The 16,299-nt window shown below is 38.0% G+C and overlaps 1 protein-coding gene across 1 annotated transcript in view; it reads right to left on the reverse strand.

Moving 5' to 3' along the window:
* Positions 1 to 1,638: 1,638 nt before the first annotated feature.
* The window catches only part of LOC107104053 (PDZ domain-containing protein 4-like), a gene marked incomplete at its 3' end in the record, with an annotated part of 51,394 nt that continues 36,733 nt past the window's right edge, over positions 1,639 to 16,299 (reverse strand). The window contains exon 2 of the mRNA XM_015403965.1: positions 1,639 to 1,892. Coding sequence (XP_015259451.1) covers positions 1,639 to 1,892 — 254 coding nt within the window. The remainder of the gene's footprint in view (positions 1,893 to 16,299) is intronic.

Below are 16,299 nucleotides of genomic sequence, written 5' to 3' on the forward strand. Positions count from 1 at the left end.
GTGGTTTTTTTCCACGCATCACCATCGCTGTTAATCTGTAAAATCCATGCGTGCCCATCTCACAGCCGATGTGAAAAACATGGTGAAACAAATGAATGCTGTGCTTGCTGTTATTCCGGGAGGTCTGACAAAGGAACTTCAACCGCTTGACATCGGTGTGAACCGGCCGTTCAAAGTAATGCTACGTTCACGCGTCTGCTGCTTCAGTTTTGCTGCTGGTACCAGTTAGTTCTGACGTGCGTCTGAAGCAGCTTTGCTGCTCTGGCTGCGTGGTGCAAAAGTGTGTCAGACGCACGTTGGGCGGAGCTTCACTATCCTTTCTTTGCCTTGCAGCTATATTTGCTGTCATCAGTGGGAACAAAGTAGTTTTAATATGTTTTTAAGTGAGAAAGTCTACCTGAAAACTTAATCATTGCAGTCAGTTCATCCAGATTATTATCCTGCCTTCCAATATTATTGCTGTCGGAGCCGCTCAGACCCCCACATACAGCGGTACGCTGTCAGTAGGATCCCATTCAACAGCAGCCTCTGGCCGGGTCGCCTCCTCGCAGTTCACCGCGGCAGCTGGTAGGTGTTTTTCATCTAAATAATCTAAACTGCAGGCACCAGGATAATAAAAGCGAACATATTCTGCTGGCAGATTTCTGCATTTTAAGTTAATTTATGCGTCAATAAACTGCTTCAGAGGAGTGATCACAGCGCTCTGTGTCATCAGCGATGTGTCTGTCTCACGGCCAGCTCCCAGGTTTGACTAATACTTTGTAATAAATACATGAATAAAGCACAAACATACTCAGTTTTGCTCCCGCTCTATTTTTAAATATGCAGTAAAGGTATTTAAACGTAGTAGAGGATATGTACCGCGCCCTATAGTCCGGTGCGCCTTATGTGTGTGTTAAATACAGTAATGGCACACATAACTGAGACTGCGCCTTTTAGTACGGTGCGCCTTATGGTCGTGAAAATAGGGTATTTAGTTTAACTAATCACTGACACTAAAGCTGCTGATTAGTCAGAGTGGGATCTGATGTTTTTCACCTTAATGAATCTTTAGTATAATCAAAATACATAATAATAATGACTAACAATACATAAACAGTAAATAAGTTAGCCAGTGATTAACTTCTTGCAAATATGCAACAAACCNCCTGCAGCATGACATTGTTTATTAATCAGTTTTATAAAACAATTTTATTTTTATTAAAAAGTGCTGTGTTTGTCCGATTAAAAACATCCACCAGAAAGGAGTGATGTAAAGCAGAGCACGAGGATTACGGCTTAAAGTCAGTAGACCAAGAGGCTCTTTTAGCAGCTAATTTGCACACGTCAGAAACTTTTCTTTTAAAGCTAATATCTAAGTCGTAAAAATATATAGGTCTTGGTCTTGGTTCAGCCTTTAGAAGTAATCTGAAACGTAAACATCATGAAATGGATTTGCATTGAAAGCAAGTGTATTTCTTCTGGGTTGAAAGATAGACAGTTTTATATTTCACGACAAATTAATACACACGGCGCTAAAGGCATTGTTGGGTGATATTTAACTGTAGGTGAGTTTGAAAGGCTTGATAAAAGACCTTTAGTACCTTTGCAAGGCACTGCTGGATAAAACAAATCCCTTTGGGTTCAGGTTGGACATACCTGTCAGAGAGCAGGAAGGGACAGACATCAGGCACAGGAGGGGTCGAAGGCTGGAGTTTTGCCAGCGCCATGATGTGCTCAAAGGTGATGTCTGTCTGTGTGCAAACATCCACCACATGGATTTCCTGAGGGGGGCCGTGAGGGCGGCCACTGGGGGTACGCCTGATGACCTGCACAACGACAGGGTCCCTGGAAGCTCGGAAGGCCTCCACAGTCTCATCATGGCTCGATTTTGACAACTCCTTCCCATTTACCTAAAAACGACAGAAAATATTGCAAACATTTTACCAAGGCAATTTAAAAAAATGCTTTATTTTGACTGAAATGCCACAGATGAGGTTGGATTCAAACTTTGTCAGTAATTGAAATGTTGCCATGTTCTCTCTGTCTGTACAACTCCAACATGCATAGATGCATTCAGATAGAATAATTAGTCTTCCTTTTTTAATCCCTTTTAAGTCTTCTCAACAGTCAATCACAGAGAAATCTTCACCAATTCAACACACATACAAGTTACGAGTTTGATGCAACATTATCAGAAGATTAGATCAAAGCCCAAATGGCTTCTGTTCACTCATTCCATCTTCACCCTCATCTCCACAAAATGAGCAGATTTTTCAGTCAGACTGAAAACCATTTGCACTGCAGCTGGCTCACATAAAGAAAATCATAGCTTCATTTAGCCTAGTAATTTCTCTGAAGGCGAAACCACGAATCTGGAATACCTCGGGAGAGCTTGCTTTAGAAGAATTGCTGAAAGCAGAGATTATAATTTAGATAACTAAAAAAAGTAAGTCAAAGGCAGCATAATTATAGATAGTGGTTGATTTAAATGTGGCTTTGGAGAAAAGTATTTTCCTCACAAAGCAAGGTGAAAAAAAAAAACAGCTAAAGGAACCATTTACCTTCACATGCTTGAAATGAAGAAGCATAGGAAACAGCTGAAAAACATCCAAATAAGCAGAGCTATTGGGAGTACTGGCAGAAATAAAAACACATCACCTTACTGTTACTAGAACACCATGACCTAAATTCAGAAGCAGCCGACGAAGCAACCAGAAGGGAACTGTTACAGAGGAGCTTTGTTTGTTTTAGAGTTGAGAAAAATTCCACCACTAATCCTTTGTTCATGCTCGTCACAAAAACATATCTCAGTGATTTAAACCCAGTGGGAAATGGCTCAGTATGATATCAAGTAATCCTCAACACATCCAAGCATAAATGATCTCTGGATCCCAGTTGAATGCCGACACTTTCACACGTTTTCTGTAAATCCAAAACACCTGCTGACTATTAAAGCAGATCATTTTTATACATGATGATTTTATGCAGTAAATGTGAAAAACTTTGCTACCATCATTGATTAGCAAAGCCTTTTTCAAATGTGTAGTCATGCTATTGAATTATGTTTTTACCAACCAAAATTGCGTCCTGTGTTTGGAGGTGTACCAAATAAAAAGTGAGGGAGAAAGGTTTGAGCAAGTCATTTGACCTTTAAAAAATTAAGGGAGTGCAATTTTACTATTATTTATTTCCATTTGCCTTTTTCACATTTTCTACAAAATGTTAAATACTTGCAATCTGAATTAATTTAAAACTGCATACAGAATTTTCACTTCTGTTGCACTTTCTACCTTTGAATGTTTATATCGGAAAATTCAAAGATAAATCTAAACTAATGGGGGTTTAACCTTAAATGTAAAGAAACCCCCTCAGATTTCTGCAGTTTTTACTTTTTTGGAAGCCTAATTGAGGGAAAGGTAATAAACATAGCCACGTGAAGCGAGTACATTCAGAGAAATACTAGCAAGTATTAAAAAAAGAGAAAATAACACCTTTTGTTTTAAAAAGTGATTAGAACGAGATAGAGTTTAGTGAATTTTTAACACTTTTCATGTATTATTTAACTTGATAATGTATTAAGTAACTCTAAGCGTGAAGCCTGAATGTCGTTTTGATGCGCTTGTTATTGTTGAACGATTCTCCGATAGAGATTAGTAAAATATTTGGAAGAAAGTTCGAACCAGAGGAGGAAGCAGGTGCAGAACTGATTTATGAACCGTTACATCATCCTGACATGAGCCTGCAATGTACAATTTATATGTAGGACAGGAGACACAACAATGACCTGCCCAGCATGCAGTCTGGAAAAGCAGGACAGGCAGGGGTAACCTGCATGGTTGGAGACACTATAGAGATTTCTGCATGAGGTGACTGTGGCTTGGTAGGAAGGGTATCCTGCAATGCAAAAGCTGCAGGTTCATTTCCCATTTCCTCCTATTACTCTAGGTGTAAATCTGTTCCTGTGATGCACTTAACTGTATTGGTGTTTTGGTGTTAAGCATCTTGAATTGTTGATACAAAAATACAATAATGACACAGATTTAATCAATTTATGGATGTTTTCAAAAAATATATATTTTTTAAACATGTTATTCTGAAGCCTAAATTGTGTCCATCTTTTCCTGTTTCTTTTAATACTCTACTTGGATCCCCAGAGACTTAGTGATGCTCCACCAGGAAGATTTTATTATCTGAGCTGTAACATTCCTCATAGACGCCTCCTTTAGCTCTAGTTGTGCTCTGACCTGCTCCAATGTCTCCAGAGGTGACCTTTGTTTGCTGTGAAGTTGCATTAATCACCTGCGTGGGAGATAAACTGGGTCAACAGTACTCAAGTGAAACTGCAAGACGATTTGGAGGGAAAAAAAGGAAAGAAAGTGTGTGTAGTTTAACAGCCTCCCCTATTCCGTCCTTCCCCTCTTTTGCATATATTCTTCATTTTTTGACAACTCAGTATGTATGAAAAACTACATCAAATATTTTTGAATTTTGTAACGCATTAAAGAATCATTGAGCACTATAATATTTAGCTTTAACTGTCCCTCGTATTTTTTTTTTCTTTGCGTTTCTGTTTCCTGCTCCTCAGCCTAATCCTACAACATCCAGCCTGGTGGAAACAAAGGAGCCGAACTGACAAATGAGGCAGCCTATAGCGTTTGACAGAACCCAAGAAAAATGATCACATTTCCCAGCTCTCCCTCCGGTACTGACTGTCTGGTCCAGCCTCCTCCTCCTCCAAGCCACACCGTTCAGGAATCGTACTTGACAGCCACAATAAAAACAGCAAACATGTAAAGGAGAACAGAAGGAGGGGGAGTGTGAGTTTGTTTTTGTTTTTATTTACTGAATTTGAACAGAGCCAGATGGAGCAATTAATCCCAAATAATAGCATGAATATTAAGCAGTCTTAAGTCCTGCATGAAGGACTTTGCCATATTTATTTTGCCCGCTTGAATGCAATAAGCATTGTTAAACTGTCAAGATGTGTAGGTGTCTCACAGATGGGATGGAAGATCTTTAAGATATGTTTATAGAAGAGATCAAAAATTCTGTCTGCGGAACATGTCATCAAGTCAGGTTTTTAAACTGATTTCTATTAACCTTGTTGCCGCTTTCCCACCATTAACCCGTTATCCATTAAAGGAACATTTTCCCAGTTTTAAAGTTAAATGCCACAAAAAGATTATAAGTTATTTCATATGTTACTTATCTTGTATTATTATATCTTACTTTCATGTTGTCTCAATTTACAATATATTTAGTTTAACTAGTCACTGACACTAAAGCTGCTGATCAGTCAGAGAGGGATCTGATGTTTTTCACCATAATTGAATCTTTAGTATAATCAAAACACATAATAATAATGACTAACAGCCAGTGATTAACTTCTTGCAAATATGCAACAAACCTGCTGCATTATGTACACAGCCATGATGAGAATTGCATTCCCTCACTACAACTTTTTACACATTCAGTCTCTGTTACAACAGGTTACTGATGATTTAAGATATCAGTGACTCTTATAAATGTTCCAAAAAAAAAAAGTTAAAAACAGTCCACTGGACTTTGTTTCCAAGTTTGAAGATGATTTTGTTTCCCACCCAATTCAAAATGTCAGGAATAGCGTTGAGTTCGAGGTTTGATACAGTAGCCCATCAAAACCTTGTTATTGTTTTGAAAACATGAAAATTGGAATCCAGGACGAACGGGTCCACCCCTTTGGAACGGGACGGACCCGTTCATCCTGGATTCCTGGATGGGAAGCGAAACGTCTTCAGACTTGGAAAACAAAGTCCAGTGGATTGTTTTTAACTCTTTTTTTTGGGAATGAGTATGACCTGGATGACTGAGAATCTTCGCCTTCTTATAAATGTCCTATATGTTCTATATGTTTTTAAGATAATTAAGTTTAGAGATTATTACCAGGATTCTGGTTTTGTCTGCGTTAAAACGAGATCCAGCGAATGCAGATGAGAAAGAATCGATGGAAATTCTGGAATCTTAAACATAAAACAGCACAGGGCATTTCACACATCCTGGGTCAGCACATCCTTAATCATCCCTCTAAAATAGCATTTAAGTTACATAAACACAAACCAGCAGTAAGAATGCAAATATGATAATACAAACTAGATTCATGTAAAGAATTTGGCTACCAAAATCATTTGCAACAAATTGTTCAGCAGCTGCAGCTGCAGCCGTCAGCGGGTCCAAAGCAACCTCACAGCTGCTTCATGTCCCCAACTGCTCCATATGCAGCAAGTCAACATGAATTATCTTATCAGCCTGGAACCAAACAATGGCAGTTACTCAGGAGAGATCATTTGTTCACCGATTGGGATGGGAGTCGATCAGGTAAATGTGAAGTTGGAAGAAAATGGGACGGCGAGACGGGAATCCTGGATCAAGACACATCTGCTGGCTGTTTGCATGGGGATATGATGCGGCTGCTGCCAGGAGAGAAATGTGTTTTCATTTAAAGCCCCTGAGACAAACACCCGCTTCCCAACAACAAACGCAGTCAACCAGCTTAGCATAGTGTTACAGAAGAATCAAGCCACTTTTTTTCTGTTTCCTTCATTTCTCAGTTGCAAAGTCCCTCAGCTGCCAAAAACCAAATAAAATAAGGTTGTTTTTGGCAGAGGAAGGAAGTATGTCTTAGCTCTGGTTAATGTCAAACAACAGTTAAAGATGTCCTAAGCTATTGCTAAACTACAAACCTAACTTTGGGAAAAGTCACTCTTTTTTTCCAATCAGTGCTCTTACTCTGAGGCTGCTGTTGCCTACAGCGTAACACGGACTTGGAGATGCTCTTACCTCCGTTCCATCTTATCATTTATCCTCTAGGCTAGAAGACAAGCATAGTGGAACAAACATGAAGCAGCTTTGTGCCTTTCTTCAGGTGCCTCCTTTATCACTGCTGCTGTCTCATCAACTGCTGCCATCCTATCAATATTGCCAGTGACTGGGGGCAGATTAATATAGTGATGGTAGTTGGAAAGTGCAGTCTGTTTATCTGTTAACATGACAACTTCAGCCACATCAGACTCTGCTTTGGTTGCTTTTTTTTGTTACAGGGGGGACAAACACCGCCAGCAGCTTTCAAGGAGTCACAAATAGAAACGATTAATATACTTCCTCTGCAAAGGGAGAAAGCAAGCCTAAGGCAGCAAACACTAATAGTCCATTAGCTCTATGCCCCTGAAATAACTGCATGCTCTAACTTTGCAGTTTGCACGGAGCTGTTTGAATCTTAATGAATTGCTTTTGTGTTTAAATCTGAGGTTTACGATGTGATCAGGATCGTAGCAGCACCTTATGCTCCTCTTTGTTCAGCCTTGGGTGCTGTGTGCAGGCAGTAAGCCTCCGTTACAGACAGCCTACTGTGTCTGCTGAGTGCCATCACCTGCTGGTTTGAGTGGCAGCCTGCAGAGATGCAAGTGTGTACAGACAGATGGAGAAAGTTAAATATGTAGGTCATCCAACCCCAGGAGTGCTGTGCTTATGGCTGCCAGTTAGAATCCTGATCTAGGGCCTCATCTTTTGGGAAGAGGCAACATGACCCCTCACTGTTAGGGTCTACTCAGCTGTGTGGAGCCCCGTAGATGGAATAGCTGGGAGTTTTGAGCAATGATGTCAGCTGCTTAGAGTTGCATTTTTCATTTTTGACCTTGTTTGGGGAGCTTTTTCCTAAGTATGTTGTCATCTGTTGAACCTTCTCTGTGTTTATGTAGGTTTGTTTTTTTATTTACTATTACATAGAAATGCACTGAAAATTGAGAATGAATGTGAATAATAAAGATAATCAGAATTGGAAGAGCTTAAGCTTGATTAACCTGGACAGATGACTAGTGGGTTGGGAACAAAAGAAAAAAACACTACAGTACATGGTCTATTATACTTTTTCATTGTTCTCCCTGCGCTGCAGTGATGTTGTTTTTTTCTAGACCCAATCATTTGTCACATGATGCTTAGGTATGGATCCTTCTCTCATTCTGAAAAAGGTTTCATTTTGGAAAATATGTATCCTCCTATGGTCCACATTCACTGAACATTTTTTTAACTGCACAGTTTAGAGTCCAATATATAAAGGAATTAACATAGGGGCAAAATAAATAACTACAATCGCCTATGTGTCCATATGGCAAGTAAAAAAAACAAACATACACACAAAAAACTGCTTCTCTACTGTGCACCAATTTGTGTAGCTCTGTGATGTCGAGGGGATTCCAGCTGAGAAACTCCGTCTTCCTGGGAGCTGTTGGGAAAATGGATTAATAATATGCTTTCAAGGATTCCGAGTTTTTTTCAGTCTCCTTTGTTCTCTCTGTGTAGCTCAGTCATTGTTTCATCCAATGGCCGGACTTAACTGCTCTACCCTTGTTTTACTTTTGTAGATGCCTCTGCAGCTTAAGTCACAGACTGATATTTCACTTTTCTCCACAAGATTGAAAAAATGGCTCAAAGACAATCAAGAGTGTGAGCACTAAACTGGCTTTTTTTGTTTTTACTTCTCTTGTTTTTTTTTTTATGCATCTGTGTGTCGTTACTAACCTCCCTCCCCCTTAATGCTAACACCTTTTAAAAGCCTAACCAGGGACGAAGGCTGCAAATTAGCCCATGGCTACAAGCCTTATGTACTTGAACATCGGCCAACTGTTTGGTTGCAATGTTTAATTGTACTGTCCCTGTCAAATAAACAAATAATAATAAAAAAAATAATAAGTGTACTGGGGTTTCCTATTTTTCCTGTTTCTGATTCTGTTATCTGAATACCCAATAATTCTGTTATCACCTCATGCAGACTCAGGATAGTGATATGATTATCTTAATTTGACCGTAATTCATTATAAAGTAGTATTACAATCTGCCAGCTTTATCTGATTGTATAGGAATGGAAGGAATTGATAAAAATTTGGATTTAATAAAACTGTTTTAGAAGCTGATTTGAGCTGAACATGTTTGGTCACAAGATGTCTGATTTTGTGACTTGTTGTTAAAATCATATTTGTATATGGTATATCCTGTAAACAAATATTTCAGAAAGTGACAAAGAAAATACCTACTGTTTATACTTATCTTTAAAATTTTCCTTTTACTGCTAGTTAGAAAAAGAAAGAGTTCTCTGACAGATCAATGAATTTAAAGAATATTAACAGCATTGGCCTGCTTAAGGTATAATATTGAATTAGTTATTAATATTACTTGGCTGCATTATTGTTTATTACACTTGTGAACAGATAGTGGTTACTAACAAGCATGATTTTCTAGAAAGCTAATATTAATTCTTTCTGATAGTAATTCCAAGCAAACTGAATATTTAAGCATGCCTGCAGCTTGGACTAAAATATTCTGTGTGTGTGCTGAAAGCCAACAGAAAACAAATATCCTCCCTTCTTTTTCAAACCAAATAAAACTCAGCCCAGATTTTCTTCAGGATCATAGCAGTAAAACTACCAAGTGTGAAGCATATCCAGCAAACAGATGTTGAGACAAGCAAGCTGTGCTGTATTTATCACTGAAAAGACGACGGTGAACATCTTTCCTTCTTTAGTTTGTTGCCTTCCTCCATCTTCCCATTGCACATAACTGCCCTGTATACACCATTGCTTTATTATCATGTATTTATTTCTTCATAATTGCATAATAATATAATATATACATTCTCTTCATGTAAGAATTGTGGTGGGTCCTAAAGATTAGGGTTATGGCAAGGAGGTGTTCTACTACCTTACGTATTACTAAAGATAAATCATTAAAACAACAGTGGAAATATGCAACCGTAGAGTTTTAGGAAGCATTTCAGAAATGGTTTAAACCATTTTTAAGTCAGAATTCTTACCTTTTTCTCAGAATTCTGACTTTAATCTCAGAATTCTGACTGAATTCTGACAATAAAAAAGATTCAAGTCAGAATTCTGACTTTTTTCCCATGCTATACTGAAAAAAAAAAAGTGGCCCTAATCCTCTTCCGTACAAACCACATGAGACCTAACTGAACCAAAGTTTGATTTACATTCTAGAATGAAATGACAGTTTCCTTGTATAATGAAAAAAACATGGTTAGATTTCCTCATCTGAACCTTTGCAATGGTAGAGGAGATTACAATGATCTGCTTATAGAAGTTCAATGCCGCCTGAATGAAGAACACTGTCAGGTTGCTGTAATTCTCCCATCAGCGTATGACAATGAATAAGCATTTTCATCTTTAAAAGCTATATACAGGCAAGAATAAGATTATTTACATGAGAAATGAAATGAAATACTCCCAAAAGACTTTGCAAATATGAGAGAGAGGAAATTCAATGTGAACATGACTTGTACTTTATACACTGAGTAAAAGAATGGATTGAGTTACTCTTTACACCCAAATGTCTCATTTCAATAATAAGTGTCAGAATAAAATACGGGCAGAGATATGCTACAGTACAGCCCTTATGACTGCATAAATCATTTGTCGACAGTCACCGTTACTGTCCCAGTGACTCCAGCAACGCTCCAGTGACATGAAACAGAAAGAGAGAGTGGTGATGCCACCAGGGAAATCTGAAAATCACCTCAACATCTCTACATAAACCAATGCACAGGCCTCCTTTAACCCCTCCAACCACATAAAACACACCCCACAAGGCCCCCTGGGCTATCTTTCACATTAAAGACCCAACGTGCCACTGCTGAGGTTTAATGTTGGCAGAACATTTGATGAATTCTGCCAATTTTCCTCTTTGAGCACCAATCTTGAGCGGAGTACTCCCTTTATTGCACAACTCGCTCAAAGTGTATCACCTCTCTCAATATGCTGTGAAATTCATTGGATGCCTTTTTATGTGTGTTTATTATCCAATCTCTTGCTGTGATCGTTCAGTACAAGGACGGCTATTTTAAGAGGACAAAGGCAGAGGAGCTCCACATGTTAGCTCTCCTCTTTGTGTTTTTTGTTGAGCAGCAGAAGTGGTAGAGTGTCACTTCATGAATGCACTGCTGCTTTCATATTTAATTGCCATAACCGGATTGTAGATTACTCTATTACCTGTTGTCCTTGGGTCTAATAGATTTGTTATCTGTAGACACACAGATTTGTTATGTCTAGCATAAACAGATTTTTGTGTTTGCAGCAAATGTTTTCATCCAGTGTGGACAAGTAAGCATTAAAAACAAAGGATTTTGTTTAAAAATCGATCAGGGGTGCTCATTTCTTCTTATTTCTTCTTATTTTTTTTACGTTTAGTTCTAGCTCCTCATCTCATCAGAAACCAGGGCAGCAATTAGTTGAGAAATGAACTGCTAATGTCCTCTCAATGATTGGAGGGGCAATCTACTATATCATCTAGGTGCTGAGTTATCAGAAGGTGACTCTCCGGCTATAAACAAGCTGACATGTGTTAATTAATATGACCTGATAAAGAGGGGAGTTATTAAATCAATCAACATGAATTGTATGAAAACACTATGGCTGCTAAGATAGCTGGTCTTTTTCATATACATCCAGCCAAAGCTTTTGGCTTCTAGAGTGGGAAATCTTTTCAAACAACTCCACACTTTATCACCTTAGAAATCGTATTTTGTATCTTAAGTTGTATCTTGCATAAAAAAAAAAAAACCTTCGTTTTATTTTTGATCAAGAATGGTCATTTAAATCCCATAGCAAAAAGGTTTCCTGAATTCTTTTGTTTCATCTCTAGAATATTGAAAAATTAGAAATAGCTTGCACAGCAGGGATGCTAAAAAAAATGTCAACGTATTTGTTACATCAAGGCTGGACTATTGCAGGTATTTCCTACCAGAAAATCCACAAAATCTATATCCAACTGTAAAACCACCTGATGCAAATGCCACAGCCAGAGTCCTGAGATAAATAAAAAAGAAAGATCACGTTTTTCCTGTTTTATATTCCCTTCCTTGGCCTCCTGTTAAATGCAGAATACATTTAAAAAATGTCATTCTCATTTATAAAGCCATAATTAACCCATCTCTATTCTTATATCAGAGATCTGATTGTTCCTCATGTTCCTAACAGAGCACTTTACTCCCACTCTGCTGTGGAACTAGTTGTTCCAAGAATTTCTAATAGTAGAAGGGTAGGCAGATCTATAATTAGAATGGCTCTTATCCTGCACTATCTTTATAGTTATGCTGCTATAGGCTTGGGTTTCTGGAGGACATAGTGACCACTTTTTATTGTTCTGCTTGATTCTACTCCAAATCTACAGTATTTGAGAGTTGCTTTTCTTCATCATAGTAGCTTCATCTCACCTGGCACTATGTTTGTCTCTGACACCACAGATGGAGGCATCAGCTGGGCTGCTGCTATTACCAATTTCCATTATAGATCATAATGTTGGGCCTTCTTTATTTTTTTAGTTTCTGTCCTAGACAGCTCTGGGCTCACCTATGAGAGTGACTAACTGTGTGCACTCTTTTCCATCCTTTTTTCTAGATAAGTCACATGGAAATAGTTTAATGTAACCTTTTCTAACATTGAAAGTATCTATGGATCCGTACCAATGAACATGGTTCTGCTGGAGGTGTATTCCTGTTAAAAGGGAGTTTTTCTTCTCAGCTGTCGCGGCATGCATGCTTGATATGTGGGATTGCTGCTGAGTCAACTACAAAATGTAAGCAAATGTCAACTGTCTCCACAAGCTCATCCAACTGGGTTTCCTTAGAAAACTATTTGAACTTTAAAACAATTTGACTAAATTGTCTCTGTAAAGTGTCTTGAGATGACCTGTGTTATGATTTGGCGTTATATAAATTAACTAAATTTTGAGGGAGAGTGAATACAGCAACTATTCGACTTGATGCGAACTGATGAGTTTTCTCATATAGAAAAGGTTTTAACCAATTTATTTGAATGATTTGATTGAACTTTCTAAGTAAAGGGCCTTGAGATGACGTGTTGTGAATCATTACCATATAAATAAACAAATTTAATTTGAAATCAAATTTCTTACTTTGTTATTCCTAACAGCATATATACTGTATATGTAATGAGCGTCCTTATTGTAAAGTGACAACATGTAAAAATGGGGTATGAATACTTTTGCAGAGCACTCTAAATATGTAAGCTGACTTAAATTAAGCTATTTCCCGAGTTGAGTAAATATCATTTCTGTGTTCTTACTGGTCTCACTCCAAAGATTCAGCCTTTTGATGGAACACTGCCTCTGCAGCAGCTTCTCCAGCTCCATCTTTAACTGCTGTTATGCTTATGATCACTTCTGCGTGAAATTAGATCCGCAGAGTATTCCTATTTGATCAAAGGATAATGCCTGGATGTGAGACGATTATGCTAAAAGTCTTGTTTCATCTCTTCTATGCGACTGTGCTGCAAAGTTCTGAAACCGACTTTAAGGGGAGCTAATTGGCCACTTCAAGGTTATTGATAGAAGTAGGGTTTATTTGTTTAAAGGATTTACACATGCATAGCTAATCCTAGTGCTTAATTTGAAAGATTTTACCATCCTAGATATGGGTACTGTGTAAAATGCAAGGAGTGAATGCAATTATGGACAAAATCTGCATTTAGTCAGGTGTAACTTATGGGTGAACAGCTTATTTGGTTATAGCTGGTAATTGTTTTTTGGGGGAAGGGGTAGAATGTAAGGTGGTATTCTTAGCAAAATGGCCAAGCTGGCATGAGCATACAGTAACACTGCTATCCATTTGCTAATTGAACCCAAACCACTTGGGTGCTTTGATAAAATACCTTTTATGGGCTGGAAATAAGAAATGGTAATTACAGAAGGAGGCACACTATTAAATTACTTGTATATATTCAGTATACTGTATTAAGTATTTATTGCAAATTCCAAACACTTTTACATAATGTTTAATTTAGTTGTCATTATGGTATTATTAACTTGCTGTAATTGCTTGTTTTATTTTCATATTAAAACAAATCCATTGAACCATTAATTTGATAGATTTTTTAAACAGATGAGCATTATCCCCAAATTAGACAAACTAGGGATTTTGCAGAAAGAGAAGCTTAATGTTTCCTTGTCTATAAAGTGCAGATAAGCTGAAACTGCTTGCAGATTGCAGTAGAGATGGCATAAAATGCCAGGTGTCATTACAGTTTCTTTTTGCTTGGAGAAGTAGTGAATTGTTTCCCTCACGTCTGATATTCTCATCCTGCTAGCGGAGGCAATTAGCACCAGATAGGCGTATTTACATAATGCCACACTTAATCACCACAAAGGATTCCCATCCGTTTCCCTAACACCTCTCTAACAGGATCTTTGTTTGTGTTCTAGTATAGTGACAAATTTGGGAATGAAGGAGGATGTAAGGTGGTGGCACACAGGCTTTGACAATGAAAACAATTACCAAGACAGCTTTAACAGGTCAGTTAGGACCCCTGTAGCTATTCACTGATATGCATCCTAGCCAATAACTACAGAGCAGTTCAGATGACTTTCAGAAAACTTTCTCCACTGTTTGCTACATCGGCTGCTCCACCGTAAATGCTGTTAATTATGGTTACCTAAAGTTATAGAAGTTTTTTTTATATAATTACTATATTTTGCACACACCATATAGATGCAATGTCATTTCCTATCTAGATGGCAAAATTTGTACTTACAATTACTGTTGATTAAAAAGGAATGTAGCAATGAAACCTGAACTTATTTCCATGACGTTGGGGTTCGCTTCTGATTTTGACCAATTTGGATGTAACAAAAAACCTCAAAATCAATAGTAGCCAAGAACAATTAAGCTCTCATCTTGGTGATTTCAGGTACAGTAGCACCTAGTATGTGATTTGATAAAGAACTGCTTGAATTGGAAAACTTTTTGTTGCTTGATTAGTATCACGTTACAAATGACAACTGTGAATATTTCCGAAGTGCAAGTCTCAGACAATAAGACATCATATCTCTTGTTTAAGGTAAAGGCGACACATCTAAGACAGAAACAGAAGGAACAGTAAAAACTGATGTTCAAAGCCATTTCTGTTCAATGACACGGAGAGGTACAGGACATCAAATCCCCAAACAAAAAAAGGTAATCTGTCCAATTAGGGTGGCATTCAGGATAAGACAGTGATAAAGCTTCTGATGATAATCTCATCTGTAGAGTGCAGAGGCACAATGCATGATTACAAGGAAGGACATTATCTGAGACGAGTGATCACAAGTGTAATCAATCTACTTCACGGCTCCCTGTTGTGCTGTTCGTTGCTCCACAAAAGTGGAAACAAGAGACTAAGACAGAGTAAGGGTGATGGTATCTGTGGTTTCATCTCAGCCCTCTTTGGCCTCAATCCTCTGTATGGGATTCAATCATAACACAGTAAATTGGATATAACTCAGTGTTTACCACTGTGTCCTGATTACACAAATAAAGAGGGGAAATTAAATTGATATTTAAGGAAAGTTATACTTTCCTTGAACATCAAGGGAAGTTAACTATAAGATATTGTGCATGATTTCATTACCCTCTCAAAACCCACCTTTAAAACAGATCGCCGTCGACCCCTTTTGAAGCGTTTACGACTAATAACTCAGAATGCATAAAAATTTACACCAGTAAAATGTTTACCAATATAGACATGTTAGACATCGTTGGAAAGCTTAGATTCTCCACAATTCAACCACCAAGTTAAATTTATGGACACAGCGAACACTAAAGCACAATTAACACAGATATAGCAGCATGTTAAAATGTAAACATGACAAAGCAGCCATATCAAGCAAGCATGTCTTTATTACTGCTGTTCAAAAAAGATCTATTATTTTTGAGAATAAAAAAACAAATTTGAGTCATGTTTTAACTAGGGTGACCAAACGTCCGTATTTCCCGGGACATATCCGTATTTCACGTCCTGTCCCGGGTGTTCCGGGTTTTTTTTAGAAAGTGAGGAAATGTCCTGATTTTTAAAATTACCTTAATTGGACCATTAAATTTACAGGCGCTAGGGCACTGCGCACGACGCTGCGTGTGACGTAATCCCTGAGCCGCGTCAGTGCGGGCAGCCCTGTTCTTAATCAGAATATAGATAGCGTGGCTGTCAGTACGCCAACAACATGCAAAAGCGCAAATGTATGTTTACCGACGATTTACAAGAGTTTCCCCGCTTTCAGACGGGGTTGAGACACATGGGAGGCCTTGTGCACAAATGTCTCGGTGTCCAATGGAGGTGCAAGGGATCTGAAAAGCCACCTGGATACTGAAAGTAAAGATAGTCTATTGACATGTTTGTTCGTTTTTGGTACATTTTGAATAATTTTTGCTACACAAGAGGTATTTTTTGTTAATTAGCTCATTTGTTAATTTATTTTTTCCAATAGCCTACAGAACAGACATTATTT

Source organism: Cyprinodon variegatus, unplaced genomic scaffold, assembly GCF_000732505.1.
Source record: "Cyprinodon variegatus isolate N-32 unplaced genomic scaffold, C_variegatus-1.0 Scaffold1601, whole genome shotgun sequence".
NCBI classification, from domain to species: Eukaryota; Metazoa; Chordata; class Actinopteri; order Cyprinodontiformes; family Cyprinodontidae; genus Cyprinodon; species Cyprinodon variegatus.